General features: G+C 46.0%; 1 protein-coding gene across 1 annotated transcript in view; it reads right to left on the bottom strand.

Annotated features, from left to right (window-relative positions):
- Nucleotides 1-25,240, bottom strand: part of SLC24A3 (solute carrier family 24 member 3) — a 1,192,172-nt gene that overhangs the window by 174,130 nt on the left and 992,802 nt on the right. The window contains exons 9-10 of the mRNA XM_085611775.1: nt 11,675-11,728; nt 2,306-2,439 (exon numbers count right to left, since the gene is read on the bottom strand). Of these exons, the coding sequence (XP_085467901.1) occupies nt 2,306-2,439; nt 11,675-11,728 (188 nt within the window). The remainder of the gene's footprint in view (nt 1-2,305; nt 2,440-11,674; nt 11,729-25,240) is intronic.

Genomic DNA, 25,240 nt, shown 5'->3' with positions numbered 1-25,240 from the left:
TCTGAACGACCATCAACAGCATTAGCCCTGATACCATCTTTATCTACTTCTGTACTCTCTACTGTTTGATACTCTTGTATACCTTTTGTTCAAAGTGTATTATGCTTTTTCTCACGTGTCCTTTTGATTTATTGCTCTGCTGAAACTTTGCAGGTCCCACTTGATTGGCTGCCAACCCGGGGTCACCATTTATTTACTTTTGTTTTCCCCATGCCCCACTATGACCTTGTTGTTGTTAAGGCCCACAAACAGCCAAAAAACAAAATGGCCCACTCACTGACCTCTCGTACCAACCCAGTGAGCACTGCTTGAATGACCTATAAGCCAGTCGAACCCTGTATCGAAATACACTATTGTTGGAAATGACTTGGAATATCTAAATATGCTAAACAAGTCCTTCCACAACTTTGTTTTATTCTTTTACTATGGTAAGAACACTATTTTAGACTTTGCTATGCAGTTTTTGAAGTCTCATGATTATCTCTGCTGTCTTACAGGTGAACACTCTATGCACAGTAATGTACCAAAACCTAATAACACTGCACAAGCTACCAGCGGCGGTTGCACCGCTATTGCGGAGGAGCGTGGGCTCACCTGCCAGCAGCAATTTTTTTTTTTAATGATGATAATAAACCCTTGCTTATTATCGTTTTATTTTTTTCTTTCAGATCTAAGAATTGGGCGCGGGGCCAGGGTGATGACAGGCTGAAAGGGGATTGTTGGGCACTGCTATGCAGTGCTCATGACGGGTCTCGCAGGCCATCTTCAGCTGACCAAACCGTCATGTGCACTGAAGTTCCCTCCAACCCAAGCTGAGCTGCCGGGTTGGAGAGGTCAGACACAGGCTCCCAGTCTAACTGTAGCACAAATCCTCAGTGCTCAGGTCAATTCTGACGCTGCTTTGAGCAGCACGAACGCAGTGTCAGGATTGGCCGCAGTGAACTGTGGGCGCCTGTGCCTGCAGAAGAAAGGGGCGTGAACAGGCGAGGCAGGTAAGTGGTTTTTAAAATTTCTTTTAATGCCGTCCGTCCCCCGCCCCTCCACTCAATACACACAGCGGTCACTAGTGATAACTACTGCAATTACAATGGATATTTGAGTGGGATTACAGCTCAGCTTGTTTTAGTTGACTCAGTTTTAACTAACTCGCACACAAAGGGACTCAACTTGATGAACTGCATTACACGTTAGTGGTAAGGAAGTTTATAACTTAACTATAAGGCCATGACTGTGTTTTTAATGGAGGGATGTCTGTGGACAAATGTAGATAAAAGACAGATATAGCTCTACTCATGGTTTCGAGCATTCATTAACGCTGGGTGCAATATAATAACATCTGTACTCTTAATAGAAATTATCTAATATTTTAACCAAGATTTTGCACAATAGTTTGTTTATACTTCTATTTGTTATTTTCTGTTGAACAGCCGTGGTGCAGTCCTGCACATATAGGAATGAAATGTGTTGGCTCTTCTGTTTGTCATGAAGAATCAATGAATAAAGCATGTTCTTTCGAATTATTTAACAATAACATGGACTTATGTTATGTTTTAGTTATTGTTGTGGAAGCATACAATTAAGAAAGCATGAATATTTTCTTTTCTTTCCAAAAGCACACATTGCTATAGTACTTTATGGCACTTAAAAGAACTACTGTCTTTCGATGTACTCCTTGTGGAATAGCAGAATGCTGTCTCTCACAGTGAAGTTAGTCTTCTGTAGTAGTTGGAAGAAAAATGTGACTGGCACAGCAAAGGACCAATGGATGAAGAAGGCTGGCTTAAAGCCTCCATATGTGTGTGTGTATGCGTGTGTGTGGGTGCATGTGCGTAAATGTGTATAACATTAGTAAAATCAAAAAGGCATGGTTAATGCTAGACCTAAAAATTCACATCAAATGACATCCCTGGAAAGAAGATTAACCAGGGAAACAGGTGACGTTAGGGAGCATTTTCCTGTTTGTGTTATAAAGCATGGAGCAAATTTAAAAATATTTGGCTTTTTTAACTGGTTGAACAATTCTAATTTCCAGTGGCGTAACAAAACTTGAGCCCCCCCCCCCTGCAAGGTACATTGATCCCCACCACCACCCCTCTGGACTCGACCAGGAGCTCTCAGGCCTATGCACTGTGCTAAGGCCCCCCCCCTTGAGTTCGCACCCCCGCACGGCGGGTCCTATGTTACGCCACTGCTAATTTCGACACATACTACTACTCAATGCCGAAGATTCAGGTTAGCAAAGTGGTGTCAACAAATACCATAAAAATGTATTTTAATCATAACACTTGGATGCAGCATGTGATACCTTTCTTTAGCAAGACCACAGTGGCTTCGCAGTTGATGTTGTCATCCATTTCTGGGTTAGTTGCAAGGCCATTCACCATGTTGCCTGCAGTTTTCGTCTTCCTTTGAAAGCACCGATGGATGTTTGAATTGAACCTATGATAAAAACAAGTAGGTTTATGCAGGTCAGAGATTAAATTGGTTCAAAGGGCCAGGCCCATTAAAGCATTTCATAGTGGTCAACAACATTGGTTAACTATCTAACAAGTCACTTGGTTAAAATGATGGAACGTAAATCAATTAATATGGAATTTCGTGGAAGGAAATTGACTAATTCTGCAGCAGTGTTTGTTACAATCCAGTATTGGATTTTGAATGACAGCTAACTATACCATTAACCAAAACATGTTACATTAATGAAACTCAGAAATCAACTCTGATTTATATATTTTTTCAACAATCATGTGCGAGTTAAGGAAAACTAGTAAAATCCATTTGTGAAAATGACAGCATTTCAAACTTTAAAACTTTTCACACAATTGAACTGTGCTGTACAGTGCAGCACACAATCGATGTGTGAAACATTGCGAGAAATTAGAACATATCGTCTTGTTAATGCCTACCTCAAGAAAGTGTTATTTTTTTGGTACAAAGTCAAGTCTACCAATGTTGTGAGATAGGTTTTCATGTTACAATAAATGTGTGGTAGCATAGGAATGCCAGTGTCCATCCCTCAGGATGCTCCATTGACGCAAAGTAATGCAAAACACTGTAAATATTTCAGGACTAGTTTCCAGTGCAATGGAAAGTAAATTCTGTATCAAGACTGCGCATCGGTTTGTGTCAGTTTACATTTCTGCACTACTGCAAAGTGTTGATAAATCTGCCCTCTGGTTTGAAACAGAGCAAGACCAACGTTACCAGGCTGTTCTCAGCAAGATCCCTAAGAGGCATATCTATCAATAGTGCAGTAGTCAGAGTGGCACAGGGGTTAAGCAGTAGGAGAAGACCACTGTCCTCCCCAAATATAGCTTTCTTTTACTATTCAATTGGAAAGAAAACTGCATAACTGTTTTTAGGTCTTGCCTGGCATTAGCAGCTTGCATGCGCTGCTCTCGTCATGCGAGGGCTTCTTGGAATCAATACGGTTCCAGAAGCCGTGTCCGCTCCGCCTGCAATTGTTATTGGCGTGCGTCGGTTTTCGTCACTAATTATGCTAAACATGCTTCATTCATTGCACTGGAGGGTTTTTTTTTAGTCCCTCCTGGTTGCCACCCTGTCTGCTTTAGGCCACGCCCACCGGGATTGGATGCTTTACTGGTGGCGCGAGACGGCGCCTTTAATCTTTACTCGTGGCACTTTTTTTTTTACTATGTTGCATAGTGCATGTGTAGACTGCTCGTGTTGCACTGTCTGCGCTCACCCATACACCTCCCACTCAGTTTGTTCTACCCCCACCTTCAAAGACCCATCTAAAACCCTCTTTGTGCCAGTCTCACCTACACTGCCATAGTACTCTCTATACTACCCCTACCCCCTCCCTCTCACTCAGGCTTTGGGAACGCATTCCCATCTCTGCTCATTCATCCGATGGTGTTTACTGTCTCATACCCGTGCACGCCCGTGTGCTACCCCCAAAAACGGTATACGCACCCTTCAAGGAGCAGTATATTTACAGCACGCGCTGCTTGTTTGCTTTCGTTGGCTTCACGGCGCTGGAGGTCTTGACAGGGGGGAAGGTCTGCACGGTGGCTCCCAAGGGTAGCTAGTATCTATGTTAATCAGCCACCACCTCTTTTCCGAGCTGTACTCACTTGTGAGTGAGTTTGAAAGGTTCAGTTTTTACCTGTTTTCTAAAGCGCCTGTTGTTTTAGGTCTATGCTGTTATTTGTGCAGTCTGATATAGCGCGCATTTTATCCACAGGTACTAGAGCGCTTTACAATGAAATGCAGCATTACATGGGTGTTTAGGAGTGACACGTTATATCGTTTACATCATCTCGTTCATTCCATCCACCCACCCACTACACGTTAAGCAGCCGGGAACCGTTACTTTGCAGTGCTCCACCGTCAAGCTTATTGTTGTCGCAAGTTGGCGCTTTACAAAACAAACAGTTTGAGTTCATAAACTGACACACTCTCGCTCTCTCCTGCGAACTGGGTGTGTTCACGGGCCCTAATTATATGCTGCTGGGCATTTATTGTCTGTTTCTCCATCTCGGTCTGGGGAACTCGGATTAATGAAAATATTTTAATAATGCTGTACACATTGAGCAGAAACTAACTTTTAACTCTAATTTAAATCCCAACGGCGGAAAAATTCGCCCTATTTTCTGAAGCGGTTTTCCAGCCCCTGCCATCCCAGGACCACCTCAGGATACATTGCACACCAGCGAGTTGTGAAAATAACATGGATTTCTGCACTCAGGAGTGTTCTGCGTTCTTACAGTGGGCACCTCACCTCGCGGAAGCTGAGTCCATCATGTTGAAATAATTATCCGCTCCTTTGCTTTCGAGGATGAAAGTGTAGCAAATTCAAGTGTCCCTCCCGCACACCTCCCCCCTCCCCCTTCCGCCCTCTGTCCAGGAGCGGTCATAAAATGTTTATTTCACGGCTCGAGTTCTACTTGTGTTTTAAAAGGTGCCCTGATGTGTCCACTTGATCTCTGACATGCGTTGACTGATGGACACGCATGCAGCGGGCACGGCTCGCGGCCTGGAGCTGTTGTGCCCTTGTGTTCGGAGCTGTGAAGTGCTGTTGAGTTCCCTAAACTCAGCCCCGGCCTGCCCACAAGAGGGAAGTTTAACAAGTTTAAGATTCAGCTCTTCGCATAATACATGCAAACAAAGCGGCCCGCGGGGAAGTGAAATTGATTTTATTTATGCCTTTTGCGTTGTCTTTATTGCTATTAAAGTCTAAATTCTTGAAATCTGGGGTGATGAAAGGCGGCTTGTCGGCCTACGTTAAAGCGGCGAACTCTGTGCACGCATGAGCGGCTTCACAAAGAAAACAGAGGGGCTGTCCGGGGTTTCACAATAATACCGCAGCCTCCCTGGTAGATGGGGGGGGGGGCTCTTGGACTGTTGATTAGGACTTTGTAGGGGGAGGGAGCAGGTCACCGACATTTCGTTTTACCAACGCAGGTCCTTAAAACACATTTTTTTTGCCCAGCCTTATTTCAATATTGCCTTTCCCCTGCGCCTGCTATGGCACATACTCTTCTGAAGGGCCCAGTACTACCATAGCAGTCCATAGGGAATACATTCAACACTTGTATGCACCTGGAATCGCTTCTAGGCGTTTCTCCTCAGACAAGCATTTTTTTTCTTTTTACGTACATTGCATACTTACTAATTTTACATTTTGAATCCTCCGACGTTGTCAAGTTGTATAATTGGGGCAGAGGGAGGCAAAAACACACACTTCTCGGCGCTATTCGGGGGTATGCAGCGCGATATCATTTAAGGCTCGCAGCGCTTCGAAAAAAGGAGGCCTATTGAAACAGTAAGCCTGTATTATAGTGCCCACTTACACTGGCTCTTGCTAACCCTGTTCTCTTCAAATTGACCAAGAAAGAGGCAAACAAAAATCCGGAGTAGGGGGCAATCCACCGTTCTCCTCGGTCTGCCTGTACACTCTTAATTATTGCTTTACTTTGGGCAGAGAAGGGGAAACTTTCCCAACGTTAAAGATAGTTTCTTTCCATTTCCTAACTGCATCAGTGATGGAAAGATAGCTCAGTGGGTTAATGTTCTCACTGCAGCTGTTTCTTTGCAACTTCAGGGGCCCATTACTACTAACAGCATTGCTATTACTTTTCTAGTGTGCCCAGGGCCCCCAGGTCCAACACTCTTCGCCCGCTGACGCAATAGAAACAGTATTCGGAGTGAAAAACAGCATCCAAATGCAGTAATTCAGATTATCTCTGTATATGCACGGACAAACACAAAAACAGTTTGTACATTTGCGACACTAGCCCCCATGAAAAAGTTGCTATACATACTAAGAGCCTTTTGTAAGAAAGTTTTTATAGTTTCGCTTTTGTTTTTACAAAATTAGAAAAGACGGGTTTGGCAGCTGTCCCCTCATGAAAGTTTAGAACAGACTTTAGGGTGCAAGGATGTGGGCTGGAGGTGACGGAAGGGTAAGAGGTGTTGGCACAGTGTCCTTCACGCCTCCCGAAACTACAACACAGCACCAATGAACAGAAATGTCTGTCGGAAAAGTAAATAAACATGTTATGTTACTGGGTATTTGTTGAGCGCGCGCCTACTCCCAAGATTGTCCCGGCGCTGTGTGCTGCTGGGGAACCCATCCTGGCTTTCCCTGTGAGATGGTCCCTACTGGGCATCTCCAAGGTGAAGACAAGCATCCCCGGCGCTGATGGGGCCGTAAGTGGAAATTAAGCAAGCTATTGCCCAGAGTTGCTGAGTGGGATCCATGGTTAGAGTAGGCACCGAGGCGAGAATTATCGTGTCCGCTGACCTTGGCCCAAGACACTGCCGCGTCGAGAATCGAACCCTGGTCCCGGGCCGACATCTGCTTCCGGGTCTGCCGCCTCTAACCAGTGAGCCACACCACTCCACAGTCACTCCAAGAGTGACTGCGAACTGCTGCCTCAGACCTGCCGGCCAACAAATATGAACTGGGCTGCCCTAGAAAATGGCGACCGTTGTGTCGTACTCAGAAGGAACAGCAAATAAGCGAGTCCTTCTTTGCGTAGATCCGGTGTCACAACCCGATTGCAGCAGCATGTGCATTAGCCTCCTGAGCTATCCGTACCGTTGAGAGAAACATTCTCCTCTGAAAAGCCTGACTGCTCGGCACTGAAGATGGTGTCCATTGGTGAATAGCGAGATTTGTTTTGAGCGAGGGTGAGGGGGTGTCGGTTGGGGGGCAGGGTGGAAGGCAGCATGCAACTTGAATTTGCAAGCTAGCTAAACTGCTGAATGGCGGGATTAGTGGAGGAGAAAACTGCATGAAAAGAAGAATTGCTTCATTGTATCCAGTCTTTACTACAGGGCGGGGGCGTAGAGAGGGGGTGTCGTGTGTTTTCTTTTTTATTTCTATAACGTGTCCCTCTTGACAGAAACTGTGCTTCTGCCTTCCAAAAGTGCAGGCAAAAGACACGTTATAGACGGATTTCTCCACAGATAAATGAAACTCTCGAGTTTGAGTCTGGCCAGAAATTATCCAACTTTTTTTGTTTCTGCTGCTTTACTTAATTCTAAACTTTCCCTAAATATTTCCCACATTTGTCATCCTTTGACTTTTCAACATCTTTCCTAAAATCATTGCTTTTTGCTTTCAGTCCCCCTCCCCAGTCTTTGTCCGCTCCCCGTGCTTATAAATTGGCTTGCCAAAAATGAAACATTAGAACCGCGACAGAAATACACAAAGTTTGTTTGCAAGCTGGACTGGAGTGTGGTCGCGACATCAAAATGTAATAGGTCTCGACTTTCATTAAGGTAAAGCCATTTGCTTTGCTATACAATACCATTAGCAAATCAAATGGCTTTAACTTAATAAAAGCGAGACCGATTGCATTTTCAATGCTTGTTCTTGCTTGGAGGGGAGCCTTTAGCACCATTGCTACTGATAATAATCAATCAGCTGACTCCAAGCAAACTAATTTGCATTCATAGAAATTCCATTCTGTATTTGTTGGACCTGGCCCTTTTGAGGGATCTCCACCCAGATTTTTGCCTTCTGTTGCTGAACCCGTTTTTGTTGGCATTAAGACTTGGCATTATTTAATCAATAACCTATTTCATTCCATTATTTTTATCTTCTTAGAGTCTCCTAGCTCTGCGCTGGGAAACCCTTTTTGGATAGCTGTGCGCATTATAAAAATAAATTAACATAACATAACATAAGACTCAGTGAACTTTTTCCCTGTTAACCATTGCCAAAGTGTTTCTGCTCTCTCCCTCAAACACGGCACAATTACCATCTATCTGATTGGTACATTTAAATTTTGTTTAAGTCCCTAGTAAATGGTACTGCCTGTACCCAGAGCTTGTGCATTAAATGCTATTAGTGATCAGCAGCATTCATTGTGCCACCCACTGAAGTAGCACTGTAAAACATGTCTAAGTCTTGCCACTGCAGCCTCCAGTGCAGTTTTAAACTGCCATTTTATCCAGGCAAAAGAAACCTTTTTGCCAGGCCTAAAAGTTCCTTTTTATTTCTTATAAGTCACTCCCAAGGCATATCCTAAAGACTCGTGGGGCAGAATGTATTGTATTTAAAAAGTAGGACATGTGTACCTAAGTTTTGTGTATCCTGGTGGTGAAAAACTCCCAAAGTCGTTTTTCACTGTGGTAAGGTCTATCTCTCCTATTGACTAACAGATGCCTTATTACATGTACTAAATGCTAACGCTGGATTGAGAGCAGTTAGAGATATGCTGTTTACACTCAAATGAATTGTAATTTAAAATCATCTTTAATGGTGAAGTTGGATTTTAAGTTACAATTCTGAAAATGCCACTCTTAGAAAGTTGACATTTTCTTGTCCCAACCATTTGTGCCTTCTGCCAGTGTCCTGGGTGGGTCACATGACTGTGAATTTTGATGTTTGTGTATTGCTTCCAGACAGTAATACAAAGGGGGCTTAAGTGTGGACAGGATCAGCCACCCTGGCAGGATGACTGGAAAGGGATTGTATCCAGTCCCACTTACACTACAAAGGGCTTTGCCATCTGCACAGACAAATAATCTGACACCGGGCCGGCCCTGCCTGTTGCCACCCCCAGGAAATTTGGAGCCTTGACAGGGGAAGAATCTCCCAGAACCATATATGTGGGTAGGACAGGTTGTTCCCACACTCATAGGTATAATTATTGACCTCCAGAGTCACTCTTCAGAACACTCTTGGAGCTGCAGAAGTTACAGAAGAAGGACTGCCCAGCTGCCAGAGGAATGCCTTGCCTTCATCTTAGGCTAACCAGAATGACTTCAAGAGTCAGTTGGACAATCTCCTGTGTGAACTAGAGGGGCACAACAAGCTTCAGAGGCCTCCCTGCAACTGCCCAGCTGACCTGCTACAACTGGGCATGCCTGAATCTGCAACTGGACATACAACTGGATCTGCCTTAGCCCTGCTGGCCTCTGCTGGAGTGAGTTCTGATTCTCAAGAGTTGCCTCCCTGGGTCATTGACCTTTGTCTGCCATCAGAGTGCAGTCCTCCTAAAGAAAAGGTGAAAATCCTTGTGATCACTTATGTGACCAAATCTCAGTCACCTGTCCGAACCGGCATTGCAAAGCTCTGATGAAAGCTGCCCTGCACGCTGACAACAACTGTCCACTCAGACTGGCAGCATGAGAACTATACTTAGCGCTACAGCAGCGATAGCCCGCAATGACTGGCAGCACAAAGCTACAGCAACAACAGTCCAGGACTCCCCATCGAATTTCACGCTAAAGCTTTGACTGTCCACAATGCTTGACCTGCTCTTCGCACTTCAGCGATGACCATCCACGATGCTCAACCTCCTCCTTGACGCCTTCTCCAATGTGAGTGGAACTCTTCATGCCAGAATTAGATGGTACCTTTTTCAGCTGGACTAGCCAGATCCCTGTATCCGACAGGTGCTCCATGGTAGATGGTCTGAATTTGTGACTTTCCCCTGGTCTAGTGCAACCAGATGCCAGCGAGTGGCACTTTGTGCTTTTGGATGCTACTTTCATTTAGACATTTAAAATTTAATATTTCCGGTTCCAAGTATTGGATGTTTGTCATTTTGGTTTAATTTTATTTATTCAAATGTACTCTATGTTTCTAAATTGCATAGGGATTTTTCTTGTGTTGTGTTTTCACTTAATTACTGTTGGTATGCTGCATAAATACTTCACACATGGCCTATATGTTAAGCCTGACTGCTTGTGCCAAGCCACCAGATGGTTAAGCATTGGTTAATTTAGTGACTTTCGTGGTTCACCCTGACAAGTTTGTGGTTGGTGCTTGAGTGTGGCTTCCACCCTCCCCCAACCAATAACCCAATTTCTTACAGTATTAAATTATTTGTTGTCAGTGTGTTAGGTTTCACATGCCACTAGTATGCTGCTTTAGACTCTTCTCTTTCTCACACTGCAAACAGAGATAGTGGTGTGCATTGTGAACTTTCACTTTTGAAACTTAAACGGCAGCCGCTTTGGCCCTTACACATGTTTGCACATTTTTAAGTTAGATACTTGCAAATTAAACAAATAGGTCCAAGTTCAAATTTAGATCTCTTTGTTTTTTGTTTTTTTGGTTGCCCAGCAAATAACAGCTTTATCCAGAAAAATCTGTGTAGCTGGGAACATTTGTAAATCAGCAGAAAATGCAATGGTCAACCTCAAATGATTGGCCAGGAGCGAACCATCTAGCCCAAATAAGGTTTAAGGATAAAAAGCACGGTAATAATGACAGATCCACAGATCAGAGCAGGAGTTTCTTGAAACCTTTTAGGGAGAAGTCAGGTTCTTGTAGGGCAGTGCAGAGTTTGGTTTAAAGCTCAATAGACCATTCAGTTTATAGTGAGACGTTCGCACCACAGGCATTAAAGTCTATTATGGCCCACATTGTATGTCGCATGGTACTGGTGGGGTGCAAAAGCCGCACCCGTAACTACTGGTACTATGGTGTCCAACCCTTTGGTAAAGACAAAAGACAACCTCAAGCAATTGAGAATGGCATTTTTGTGTTGTGTTACATTATGTTCTTATTTTTTTTATTTTTTTTATATCAAGCAATGGATGTCTAATTTGGCGAAAGTCTTTGCATACAATGTGAATTGTGGGAATTAAATATTTTGTTTGCCCTAAGAGGATATTGTTCCAAGAAACTGCAAGGTTTCTTTGTCTCCGGGCAAGGAATTAAAAGGTCCTCAAAATCCAGACCTGATAATTCCAGGCCCAGAAATTTTAGATTCAGTGAACTGTGGGGGAATGGGGAGCTACTGCGCCTAGCCGCCACCCATCAACATACTTCAACATGGGGGAGCAGAAATCGCTGCCGCCACTCATGCCTTCTACCTTGGGCCAAGAAAAAACCCACAACCTTTACTACCCATTACAAGGAGGTGCTAAATATGGGCAGATTTGACCTGTGTGAAGACTTGCGCTGCTTGCGTTACTTTCTGGCAACTTTTCAGCGCAAATCACATTTTGTGCTCAAAAGTAAATTTAAAATAAACATTTTGTGCCAGTTTGTAGTACAAACCCAGTGCAGAATTGTAGTAAACCTGCCCTTTTGAACGAGAAAGGTATTGTCACACATGTTGTATCATCGCACTGCACTATTTGGATAGACAGTTGCCCTTCATGCGAGTCATGCACTGATTTGTGCAGCATCTAACAGCAGTGGAAAGGAGAAGTGTTATCAAGAAATGGATACTTTACTTACTTCATGATAAGTATGTAGATTACATACATCGACACTAAGATCAAGGACTCCCACCTGTCAACAAAGCCAGAAAAAGGACTCAGTTAGTGCACATCACAATAGGTATATTTTAAAACACTGTTGAATCCTTTCATAACACTGTTATCTTTCACTACATTTTGAAAGTGACATGTTAAAATACCTTTCTGAAACCTTATGCTAAAAATATCTAAGATTAACCTCTGATATGCAAGAAAAGAAGGAAGCATACACGCGTCAGGAATCTCTGGATGGCTAAAGGGGCTTATGCATTTTCTCTGCCTGAAATGACTTTTGCTGCGGTGGCAAATTACACACCCACTTTTTGTGATCTGTCCAACATCTTGCGATGTGACTGAATTACTAATAAGTCGCATACAGAGGGTCTCATTTATGAGCCCCTAGCAGCACTTTAGCGCTGCCGGAGTGTTACTTTTTGGACGCTCCGGTGGCGCAATGTGCCACAGCATATTTACAAGGCCACGGACAGCCACTTTACATGGCTTTTCATGGCCTTGTAAATATGTTTCCCTTTCACCCTGAACATTGCATAAAAAAGGGGCATTCCATGGGTGTTGCTGTGGGTGTTCCCACGCAACGCCCATGGAATCTGAAGCACTCCACGATTTATGACGAATCAGAAACCTGGGAATGCGTCTGGTTCTAACGCCGCCCCAGGGGTGACGCTAGGGCGGCACAACGAGGAGAAATATCCTTTTATCTCCTCATTGTTTCCTCTTGCTAAGTGTGCTGCATTCTGCAGCACACATAGAAGGAGGAAATGGCCTCCATGGATTGATTTTGTGCAGAAAGGTGTCCCTTCCTGCACAAAATCAATCATCCCCGCAATGCAGGCACCCTTGCAACATGGTACAAGAGTGCCTGCGTTAGCGCTAAGCTGCTTTTTAGCGCAGGGGTCAGGACAGGAATGCACCGTATTCTTGTAAATGCAGCGCATTCCTGAACTTCTAGAAAGAGGCAATGCGGTGCTGCAAACTTGCTTGCGGCTTCGCGCGGCACCATTCTATTGTTAATGTGGATTCGCAGGCGATTGCATAACTCTTGCCTTATGAATGATAAATATGCAGGGCACAAGAAGGTCTAGAAGGGCCAGCAGGACCCAAATCTTGCCATTACATTCCTGACATTAAACCTTTTTTTTAAGCAGCAAGTGCCCTTAAAGGAACAGTTACCACTATAAAAGAAAGATTTCTTGTCAGAAAACTCATTTTAAGAGAAAGCAGTGGCTCCCTGCACTACTGTCTGCACACGCTGAGACCAGCAGCAGTAATTGTTATAGGGACAGCTTCCCCCTTTGCAGATCAGATACTCCCCCCAATTTCGGGGCTGTAATCTGATCAATGGTGTGCAGCTGTAATTATAATTGCAAAGCATTGATACATACTATTGTGACTCTCAAATATAAGGGGGCTACCTCTTTCAATTCCTCACAGATCTTCAATTTGTAACAGGCCACACCCACCTTTTTCAAGTAGGAAATTCTTTTTTGTCTAGTAAAAAGGGATTTTTAGATAGTAGAACACGCTTTTATAGTCACAAAGATTATGTGTTTTTGATTCACATGCTCAAGCGTTTTGTACATGGGGCCCTTATCCTTCATTGATGACACCTGTGCTGTTAAAAACTTCCAACCATTCAGGAGAATCAATAGATGCTTCAAAAGATATTCTTGTGCCAAACTATATCTTGCCTAGAACAATTAAGGCTTAATGGTCTGAAATGAATCCATGTGTAAGACACTACTAGTGTTCTATCCTGGTTCACAAACATGTCCTCAAATGGTTGATTGATAATTAAACTGGCAAATGATGTACAAACACAATCCACCTGTGTTGCTCTCATGCTTTAACTCACATCAAGGCCCCATCAGGCTGCAAAACCAGTTTGGGATGCAAAGTCCTATTTACATCAAAAACGGCATTCATTACAGGAGCAATGAGCAGGTGTTTACTGCCACGATTTGCAAATGGTGTCCTTGCACAAATTGTGGAATTGTGGGAGCCGGAGAAAATAGCACACGTGCACATTTTGTATATTGGAATGTGAAATAATATGAGTGGTTGTTCTGTTATTTCTCATTCTTACATAATTAGGCGAAAATTGTGCACCTGCTATTTGCCCCACAGAACCACACATTTGTGGGTGCACAATATGCACCTTATTTCAACAGCCCAATCGTAAATGGGCCCTCAGTCGGACTACAAATAAACTTTGCAGCGAGGCTGTCAGTATTTTTTTGCTGTAGGACCACCAATGCTCAGGCGGGATGCCATACTTATATATTGAGACAGCCAAAACCAGAATTTTGAAGAAGTGCTGCTAAATTTTGTGGACTGTACCAACCTCCTCAGCAGAGCGGCTGTATTACTTTCCTGGACTCTACCATCACTGCTGACCAAATTTGCACTACTTATATAGGAAAGGCTGCACACTTCTCAAGAGATCTGTGGTGCCATTAATAGGTCGGAGTGGACTACCTCACCTCTGCAGACTGCTATACTAATTATAGAGAGTGCAAAAAGATCTCAACAGTTCTGTAATACTTTTAATGGGATCAGACGTGTACTTCCCAGCAAGACTGATATATAGGAACAGAAATTGGTTTAAATGTAAGTTTGTTAAATAATTGCTAAATTACTTAAAACCATTGCAGTAAAATTTTGAAAAGATATAGTCGCATAATTCGATGTTTCGCATATGAAATAACAGGTTTAAAATTGAGTCTTTACATTCATATTTAAAAGTATCAATATTTTAAAAGAGTAGGGTTCAGAAGTATAGTGACCAGAATCTGCCGCAGTGTCGCCTGTTAGAATGTCGCACTGTTCCTGAAAGGATAATGTGTCAGTTTTCCTAAAATTGGAAATTGGGGATGGGATTTTTTTTCATCCTCGGGTTTAGATCCAGAGCAAAACAGGAAAAGTCAGAAAAGGGATCAAGAGAAAGACAGTGACCAAGAGAGAAAGCTGGGATTAAAAACCCACCATAGCGAGATAATGAGACAGGAAGTGCAAGATTATGGAAGAAATAGGCATGAGGTGGTAGAAGTGGGTGACCCACTGAAAGCTTGAGCCCAGCTCGAGTCTGACGCTTGTTTCTGGCTCGGCTCGAGGTTCTCTTGGAAATCTCGAGCCCAAAACGAGCCAAGCTTTCACAGGAGGTGATTTGGCTGAGTGGTTACAAATGCTGATCATGTAACACGGGGAGGCTGGATCGAGTCCTGGCATACCTCCATCTGCCAAAAAAAAGGTGCGGAGAAGTATGTCTGTGGACATGGTATGAGCTATGTTAAACTGCCAACAATAAAATATGTTGGGGCATATTAGCAACAGACGGCGATAAATATCGCAAAGTGCGCCTAGCGCTTTCATAGTTATCGCTGTTATTTATCGCCTGGTTAGTGCGTTATTTACAACGTGTATAACCTAGGTGATAAATATTCCAGCGTTAGCGCAAAAATGGGCAAACATCGCTGGAAAACCAGCGATGTTCACCCAAAAACAGCAAAAACATTGTTGATACGAGCATGTGGTTGTAACCACATAATCCACATCCCATGTAAAGTATACCCTAGCCTAAATTTTAACAGACGTTAAAATCCAGAGCTAAGGGCGCGTTAGCGCGATTAAGATTATCGCTTCACCGGATTTGGGGTCCTTGTAAATATTGCGACACTGGTTTAGCGATATCTTCCCATGGAGTATTGTCAGGCACGCCTCTTTTGCATCTCATTAACGATGCGAGGCGTGCTGACAACGGGCACTAAAACAAGGAAACACGCGTTAGCGTGTCCTTGTAAATAAAGCGGTAATATTATCGCCGCTTTTCGCCCAAAAATGGAAGCAAAAGCGGCGATAATATTATCGCCAGCCCTTGATAATATGCCCCGAAGTCTGTCTGGCACCCATGCTCTAATCCCATCTTCCAAGAGTTAAGGACAAAGAATTAACCTTTGATGTCAGAAAGAGATAGCCATCTAGTGGCTAAATTGCACAGCATGAAACTGGAGACTCTGGGGGTCAATTCTTGACCAAGTTGTGTTGTAGTGGGCAAATACTTTGTCACCATGCTTCATTTTTGTTCATTATCACACATCAGAGCTCGTTCAAATACTGAGTTCAGGATGTGTGCTGTAAAAAACCTCTGATGAATTTGATCTAATAAGCTATAATGTTGCGTTGTGTATGATAAGAATCTAGGCCACATGTACAGGACACATGACAACGGATCCCCTGCTTAGTTCAATTATAGTGTTATCATCGTGGCAGAGCAGGAATGTTTCTCCGTTTCTGTTCAAAATCGATCCACTTGGATAAATACTTCTCAATGCAGAGATTACATCTCATGCACTAGAGTGAAATGCTTCCATGTGTTCAAGAAATGTGCTTTCTTGAATTTTGAAGACACCTTACCATGCTCTAACATGATGTTTCTTGCATGTTTCACATACCAAATATTGTCATGGCTCCGCCCGTGAATGGGCTCTAAGAGCCAGAGCCGACCCTTGGCTCGGCTCTGGCTCTCCCTATTAATTTCTTTGCTCGTCCATATGTCCCATATTTTTTAATAGCAAAATGCTTTTGAGGGCGATATTCTGACATACAAGTGATGCAATTAAGTATTTTCAATATGCTTTGAAAATAAATACTTTTAGGTCTGTAGTTTTCAGAGGGACTCGATGCATTTGGCTGGGAAACATTTCCTCGTTTTTTTCGTGCTTTTTTATTAATGTTTGGGACAAAGCTATGTCTTATTCCGAATAAATGTGCTCCCAGAAATTCTGGGAGTTCATGCATTGTTAATTCCTGCTAAATAAAACAGTTCTCCAGTGATAATACGTGTCTACTTTTCTGCTTGGAAAGTGAGATTTTTAGGTCTCGCCTAGCGACGCAGCGAAGCTGCTCGCTAGTGAGATCTATTGTCGCTGACTTTCTTTGCGATGCAGAACAGGATAGGTGCACACGCTTGAAAGACATCAGCTGTGAACGTGTACGGCGGCGTTAGCTGAAGTGGCAGGACAGGACATGTGCACTGCGTGTGCACATGGTGCCCGGACAGCCCATGTGCACGCTCACGGCGTCTCTTTCAGACAGCCGATGTGAACCCGCAGCGTCTCTTCTCTGGTGATCTCAGCACTTTTGCGCACTCCCCCACGCTTTCAGTTTCGCGAGCGAGGCTCGCCTGTCTGCTGTTAAGGCGTGTCACCCATGCCAGCGCTCAGTGTGCCTGCTGCCTCCTCAGCACAGCCTGCTCCTGTGCCTTCCTCTACAGAGCCGCTGAGACGCAGCACGTGCTCCTCGCCTCCTCACTCGGTCTGGGGAGCCTAAACCCACGCGGCACTGAACTTCATCGCTGAGCAAGGGACCCCCAGCCTTGGGTCGCTTTGAACCATCCCGGCGCACCCTGCTGGCGAGCCCCGTGATGGAGGAGGCTGACCTGCTTTGGGAGTGGCTCAGGCCATTACAGTAAATGCTGCTCTGGCTTTCGCTTTCCCTCCCGTCTTTTCTGTTGCCGTCATGTGTTGACATCCAGTTCTCGCCCTCCTCCCGATGTCCGTATTGCAAATGCTTGTTGTTTGGGCATTTGATCGCGGGCATCCAATCGCAATGCAGCACTTCATCACTGAAGGGTAAGAAACTGCAATGCGTTTTACTTTGTCTAAACATTTTCACATCCTGTTTCTGTTTTTCTTTGAAATAAATTTTTATAATCCCTTGATTAGTTAAATTCCGTCTCTCAAGCACTTTTACATATCGTGATCTTTTGTCAGCCGTGTCATTCTGCAGAAGATGGTAATTATTTTATCTCTGCACTTCTTCTCATGGTTAGGTAGTGAAGCAATGTTCACACATGATTCTATCAACGTTACTTTTTATTTAACTCCTATCCGGTTATTTCATGCGGGTATCGTTGTGCGGTTGACACAACCAAGGCGCTCGCAGGCCTGGCATGCTGTCAGAAGTACAATGTATGAATACATTTTCCATATTATTCTGTCGTTCCTGCAGCAGAAGATCTGAAACACGAACCATTGTATTTTACCAGTCAGTATCCCCTTAAAACGTTCCCAGCACCGATTCTCATAGGTTTTTTTTTACTGTGAGTGTATCTCTTTTCGTATAAAAAGGCAAAGCGAGTAACAACAGTATACCATGCACTCCTGTTACAATACATCTGGAGGGAGAAACCGCATTGATTAGCTGTCCTTAATAAGTATGGTGGGAGACCTAGTAGGATACATCGAGAACTGCAATCAGAGTGGAATAAAAGGGGCTGGAACGACAGGAGTGTAACATGGCAAATTAAGCGGGTCATAAGGAGAGGATGTGGTCCATCGGCTAGACTACCGACTTTGGTGCTAGAAACCAGGGTTCGAGCCTCCGGGTCACGTCCACATCCTGTGATTCTGGGCAAATCACTTCATCTCCCCGTGCCTGAATGTGTAATGTCCTATTATTTACCGGTAATCTTTATTACTCCTGGTCCCGTTGTCCTCGTCCCATTCCTTAACAAAGTGGAGATGACCATCTCCACGACAGAAAAAAAGAAAAGGAGCATGCTGGGATACCCAACCCACTCCCTTCCACTGGGAGTACATAAGCGGTACGATCCCAGCATGCAGCCTGAAAACACCAAGCCAACAACTGGAAGGCCGGCCGCCAGTGAGGGAGGGAGGGATGTAAGGAATGGGACGAGGACAACGGGACCAGGAGTAATGAAGATTACCGGTAAGTAATAGGACATTACCCCCAGATTCCTCCTGTCCTCGTCCCATTCCTTAACAAAGTGGAGAATACCAAAGCAGAGAAACCGGCCTTCCGGAACCCCACCAACGCCAAGGGCACCAGACAGAAAAAGGGCCCGACACAGGTGCAAAAGGAGCCTGGCAGGAGCACACAACCAAGCATGCCCCCAACCAAGCGGACAGAGCCGACACCCCAAATCCAGCAGGGGACGACCAGAGAAAAAACACAAGAACCTCCCCCCCAGTCAAGCCAGAAGGGGCCACACACACAGAGCCAATCCCCAAGGGAGCAACCAGAGGGGCCAAAACCAAGCCCCCCCCCCCAATAACAACGAAAGGAAGGCCAGGGGAAGGGGGCGCACCCCAACGGGGAAACTGAGCCAGAAAAGGGCAACTGACCAGGGAGAGACCCCCAAGGGTGAAGCCCACAGAACCAGGCACAACAAGGCAGCCACCCAACCAGGAACCAAACAGGCCAACCCAGCCCAACGGCCAAGAGCAGAGGAGAACAGACCGCACAGGGCGGCAGGGCCAAAAGCCCAGGAAGGAACAAAACAAGGCAAGACACGACCAACCACCAAACCACTCCAACACGCCAGGGGAAGCCAACAGCAGAATCGCAAAGATGAAAGAGGGCAGAACCAGACAAGAAAACAGGAAACCACCCAGAGGAACAGCCAGGAAAGAGAAGGGGGCAGGGAACCCAAGCAAGGCCCCCCCCAACGAAAACAGCAGCAACAGGGAACCTGGAGGCCAGAAACCGACAGAAGGACCAGGCCACAGGGCAGGACCGACCAACGGCCAACCCCAGCCAAGACAACGAAGAGCCGCATGAACCAAAAGGCCACCCCACCGGGAAAAGAACCCGGGGGACAAGAAAGGGCCAGGCCCGAGGCACACCCCCAAAGCAGGAGACACCGGGACAAGAAACCCAGCAACCCGCCCAACGGAGGCCAGGGAGAGCAAAGCAGCCCAACCAGAAGCAGACCCGGCAAAAAACCAGGGCAGCAATAAAGACAACAACAGAGGCCCAACACGGAACCGGGGAAACCAACACCCCCGAACCGTAAAGGAGGAAACAACACCAACCAAGAGCAGACCAACCGGCAGGAGAAGAAAGGAGGACACCAAGGAACCACCGAAGGCGAATCCCAAGAGGCAGAGGGGCAAATCAGGAAAGACCAACAAGGAGGCCAACAGCTCAACCCCCAAGAAGCCAGCCGGAAAACCAGCAGGCGAACCAGCCAGGAGGTACACAACACAGCGCCACCAGGACCCGGAAGGAGAGGCAAAAAGAACCCCCAACCAAGAAGGGGCACAGGGAAAGGCACCGCATCCAATCACATCCAGGCCATCCAGAGAGCGAAGAAGCAGAGGGAGGGAGCCCAGCAGCACACACCACGGACCCAGGGCCACAGCCAGCTGAAACGAACAGCACAGGAAAGGACCGAAGACCAGCCCAGGACCGCAACAAAGCCCAAGAGAAGGAGCGCCCAGGAAAGGACCCAAGCAGGGAACAAAAGAGGACCCCAAGCAAACAAGGGCCCAACAGCACAAAGCCAGACACAACCAAGCCCAGAGGCGTACCAGCAACCCAAACGCACATGCGAATGGGAGGCCAAACACAGGGACCACAAGGGCAAACCCAACAGAAGCAGAGCCCAGGTCCCAAGAGCACACCGGAACAACCCCGGCACCAAAAGGAGAGGAGCCCAGAGAAGCCAAAGGCGCACCACCCAACAGGGGAGCAGGAACTGACCCAAACAAGGGGAGAAGGAACACCCCAGAGCCAACAAGAGAGCAAGGGTCACAGACACCACAGGCCGCAAACAGCCTGCGTGGGAGTACAGGCCCAATAACAGGCCCCCAAGGGGAAAAAATCAGAGCCCCAGACCCGAGGCAAGCCCACCACAACCAGAAAGCGGAACAAGAGGAGTGGGAAGCAACAAAGCAGCCCACGCACCAGGGGAGGCCAACACCCAACAAACACCAGCAGGGGAAGGGCACAGCAGGCAGGGCATGGCACAGGAGCCGGGCACCCGAAGAACAAGGGGCCACCCATGGCAGAGGCAAGGAAGACCAACGACACCCAGTCACCACAGGAGGCAAAAGCAGCGGCAGGCGAGAAGACAAGCGCAACAAGCCAACACCCAACACCAGCCAGAAGCCACCAGGGTCCCAACCAGCACTGCCCCAGAGCCAACAGGCCAACAAGGTCAAGGGTCCACCAGAATTCGAGGAAGGACACATCAGCCCCCCCCGGAAAACTAGGGGGAGGACCCAGTGAACCCACGGAAGGCAGACACTGCAAGCGAGGGGCAAGGGCAAGGGGCAAGCAAAAGCACCCGGAAGGACACAAGAAGTACCCAACAGCAAAAAACCGCAGGCAGGCAGGCCCCCAGACAGGCATGCACCAGGCCCAAACCCACAGAAGGGCAGTAACCAACGGGCAGAAGGGCCGCAAGCAGCCAAAGGAAGCCCAAGAACAGCCCAGGCATACCCCAAACCAGGCACCCACCAGGACCAACCAGGGACAACAGAAGCCCGCAAGGCAGGACAGCCGGAGGCCCAAAGGACAGAGCAAAGAGGCCACAAGAAGAAGTCAACAAACCCCAGGAGAGACTGCCCAAAGCGAGCCACAGCCCAGCAAGCAGACACCATCCCAGGGAGAAAACAGAGCCGACACGGCCAAACCACAGGGCTGGCAGCAGGCGCAACAGAAGCCAAGGCCGCAGCCCAGCACATGCAAGCAAGAAGCTGCCAGGCAGCAAGCACCAAGGGGACCCACAGGGTCCGACCCCCAGCCCAGACGCCAACCAGCAACAAGCGCCGGGCAAGCGAGAAACCAAAAGGCTAGGGAACACACAACCCACGGAGGAAGCCCCGAAGGACCCCCCCCCCCCAGGCAGAACCCCCAAATAAAGGAAGCGACCCAGGGGAAACCATGGCCCAAGACAGGAGAGCGAAGGCACGGGAGCCAATGCCGTAGGCAGCAGAAGAAGCCGAAGGACCGCCAGGACCCCGGGAGCAGGTGGCACAGGAGGCAGAGAACCAGGCCAGAGACACCAAGGGACCCGGACCGAGACAGCAAGCAGACCCACACCACACGCAACCAGCAAAGTACAGAGGGCCAGCACGCAGGAACAGGAGCCAGCAGAGACAGGAAACCACCAGCACCGGAATAGACCTGAGGACAACAGGACCGAACAGCACCCGAAAGAAAGCAAGAAACCCAGACGGGAAGGCCCAGGGAGACCAGCGGAGCCCAGCGCAAAGAAAAGGGGGCAAGAAACGCAAGCAGGAGGCCCCGGGTGCAAACCCCGGCACCACCCAGAGGCCCAGGCGCACAGAGCGGCAGCGACCAGAAGGCCAAGCAGGCAGCAACCCAAACACCCAAAGAGGGCACGAGGAAGAGACACCACCCAGGGCTGCAAGCGAATCCCACGGAAAGCAGAAGCCAACCAAACCCGGAAAACCCAGGCGAAAAGGAACAGAGATGCCGCAGCAGATAGTGAAACCACAAGCGTGTGCACCAAAGTCACAGGAACGTAGGCTGAGCGCAACAATAGCTATGTGTGAAAACTACTTCCAATTTAAAGACCAGTTCTTCCATCAAACCCAAGGTACTTGTATGGGCAGCACCTTTGCTCCAAGTCTGGCCTGTCTCTATGTAGCTAATTTCGAACACCTACACATGACAGATAACATCTTCAGTGACAACATAGTGCTGTGGAAACGCTACATAGATGACATTCTGATTTTTTGGAAAGGCGAAAGTGAGACGTGTGACAGATTCTTCACATGGGTTAATTCTTTGGACCCATATTTAAAGTTCACTCGGTCTGTCTCACCCACAGAGATCCACTTCCTAGACCTGACCATAACCCTACAAGATGGAGAGTTGTCTACTAAGACTTTCAAAAAACCAACAGATCGTAATAGCTTACTACTATATGGAAGCTACCATCCTAAGGCCTTAAGAGATAACCTTCCCTTTGGACAGTTTCTCCGCCTCCGCAGAAATTGCGAAAAAACCAGTGAGTACAAAAAGGAAGCAGCTGCTCTCAGTGACCAACTCAAGGCTCGAGATTACCCTACATCTATTGTGAAAAGATCTTACAAGCGTGCACTAAACAACAACCGAGAATCTTTGTTGGAGGCTAAAATCAAATCAACTGAAGAGTCACTAATATGCGTGACAACATTCACACCAGAATCTAACACGATCCAGAAAATTATAAAAAAGAACTGGAAGATCTTAAACACGGGTAAAGTGGCCATAACCCCTCCAAGATTTGCCAATAAACGGACTAGTAATCTACGTGACATCATAGTACATACACGTCCCAAGACAGGAAGACTAACAAAACAAAGGACCCTGTGGGATATGAATCCCGTACGTGGACACTTCCCTTGCGGACAATGTGGAGTGTGTGATCTTACAAAGACAACTAAAGAACTCACTCTTGAAACAGGAAAAGTCTGGACTCAGAAAAATCATACTAACTGCAACTCCCATAACTGCGTCTATCTAATTACTTGTCCTTGTAAACTAAGATACGTCGGCATGACAACACGCCCAGTGAAGACAAGAATTATGGAACACCGCAGCAATATACGGTGTGGGAGATCCACGACTAAATTGAGCACACACTATCTCACTCATCCGCACGGACACAATGACCTACACTGGACCGTGATTGAAAGCAATCCCTCATGGTCACAGGAAAAACTCTTTGAAACTGAACAGAGGTGGATTTTTCGCTTATCAACACAGGAAAGGGGTCTTAACGACGAAATCCCATGGACAGAACTTATGTACTAATAGTCCCACCTACAGGGGTCTGCAAACACGACATCTCTATTACCAAGACTATGATGCATGGACTTCATTGGTAGAACACCACCCATGTTCTTAGATGCTTAATGAACTAACATATACATCACTATGTTCATGTACCTTGACTATCATCACAACACCACTTTGTGTGTTATTTACACATATATCCTATTTCATCGGCATCTCCCACTTAGGATTATTTTAGTAACACATTCTGATTTGACACTTTCCATGCAGGACGACTGGTGATGATACAGGTTCCCTATAAGGTCCTACATAACAGTCTCAAGTATCATCTGGGCTCAACACTGTGGAAGACTTAAGACCTACTTCCCTATTTTGTTTATTATACCGGTTAAGAGCACCATCTGGGCTCACTACTGACTAATTAGTTATTGAACACTTCTTTTGGGAGGTATTATATACCAGCGGAAAATATGGATCTACACTCTAATTGGTCTAGTAATATATTCTTCATCTGATGTATTCTCCTTGCCACTTATCGATCAGCTCAGTCTAGCGTTCAATTTCCAAGGTCAGGCAATCCTCGTGTGACAATAGGGCGCCTCTCGCAATCTCGCGAGATTACGCCTTTGAATACTGTGGTAGACTTAAGACCCACTTCCCTATTAGGTTATTATACCAATCACGAGCACCATCTGGGCTTACTGCTGACCAATTAGTCTTTGGACACATCTAGGTACCTTATTTAAAAAATTTTCCGTAGGTATTATATACCAGCGGGAAATATGGATCTACACTCTAATTAATCTAGAAATATATCCTTCATCATATATATTCTCCATGCCCCATATCGATCAGCTCAGCCTAGCGTTCGATTCCCAAGGTCAGGCAATCCTCGTGTGACAAAATGGCGCCTCCCGCAATCTCGCGAGACTACGCCACTGAATCGAGGATATATACAGGAAGTGAATCCAACACCGGTAATATCCAGGTGAGGAGTAGACACGTCCAGTTGTGGCCTGCCCCCGTCGACGTTCGGGTAAGTTACTGTTTACGTTTTCTGCCCGTAACTTCGGCGGCACTGATTCGTCACCGGAACTTGTACGGAGAGTGATACGAGCACAATGCACTCGCCGTTCAGGTCAGTTTGAATCGTTTCGAGAAACACTGACAGCGGGTGATACGAGCACGACGAACCCACCTTTGGGGTTGTTTTGTCATCCACACGCCACCCTTAAGGGATATCTATTCACTACGGTACCGATTCACCATGTTATTGATTATCACGCACTAATAGACGAAGTCTGTCAATATCACGCACTATTAGAGGGGGATTTAACACACCGCTAAATACACCTCCCGCTAATATTGTACATTACGTAAGGACTACACGAGTGTCTTGGATTGACTGCTGTCACAGTGTACTAGTTGTACCAACCTATAGCACTTTTAAAGATAGCTATTTATGAGGTGAGAGCATACTGTTACTAAATAACGTACCAACCACCTGGAGCCTATACACCTCACGCTCTTGATAGAGATAGAGCATTCCACGTATATGTTATATATATTGCGATGCTTATCTCTTTACCTTAGAGGGACCGTTCCAGTGGTCCGGTTATTACTCCCTTGCCTATGAAGCTTTGAACCCCTCACTCTGAGGTAAGATATATATTGCGTATATTGGTTGCTTGATTATATTGATAATTGTAAGGAGAAAAGAGTTCCATATCACTGCTTGAGTGTACTTGGTTGTATTTTTTATGTACTAGTCACAATTTCTTTTATTGTCCTCTCTCTAACAAGTTCGTTAGTGTTGGGTGGAATTGATGGTCCCTTGAAGAAGTTAAAAGACACCTCATTTTGACTTATGGACCCGTTATTCCTGATGTAGCTACGAGTGTGTGGCTTATGTTTGTCCTCTACATATGTTTTTGTCTCCTTCTGTTTAGGCGGAGCCTTTTATTCTGAACCATAC

This window comes from Triturus cristatus, chromosome 6, assembly GCF_964204655.1.
Source record: "Triturus cristatus chromosome 6, aTriCri1.1, whole genome shotgun sequence".
Lineage (NCBI taxonomy): Eukaryota > Metazoa > Chordata > Amphibia > Caudata > Salamandridae > Triturus > Triturus cristatus.
The sequence above is the reverse complement of the archived record's forward strand: the minus strand, read 5'-3'. Positions and strand labels throughout refer to the sequence as shown.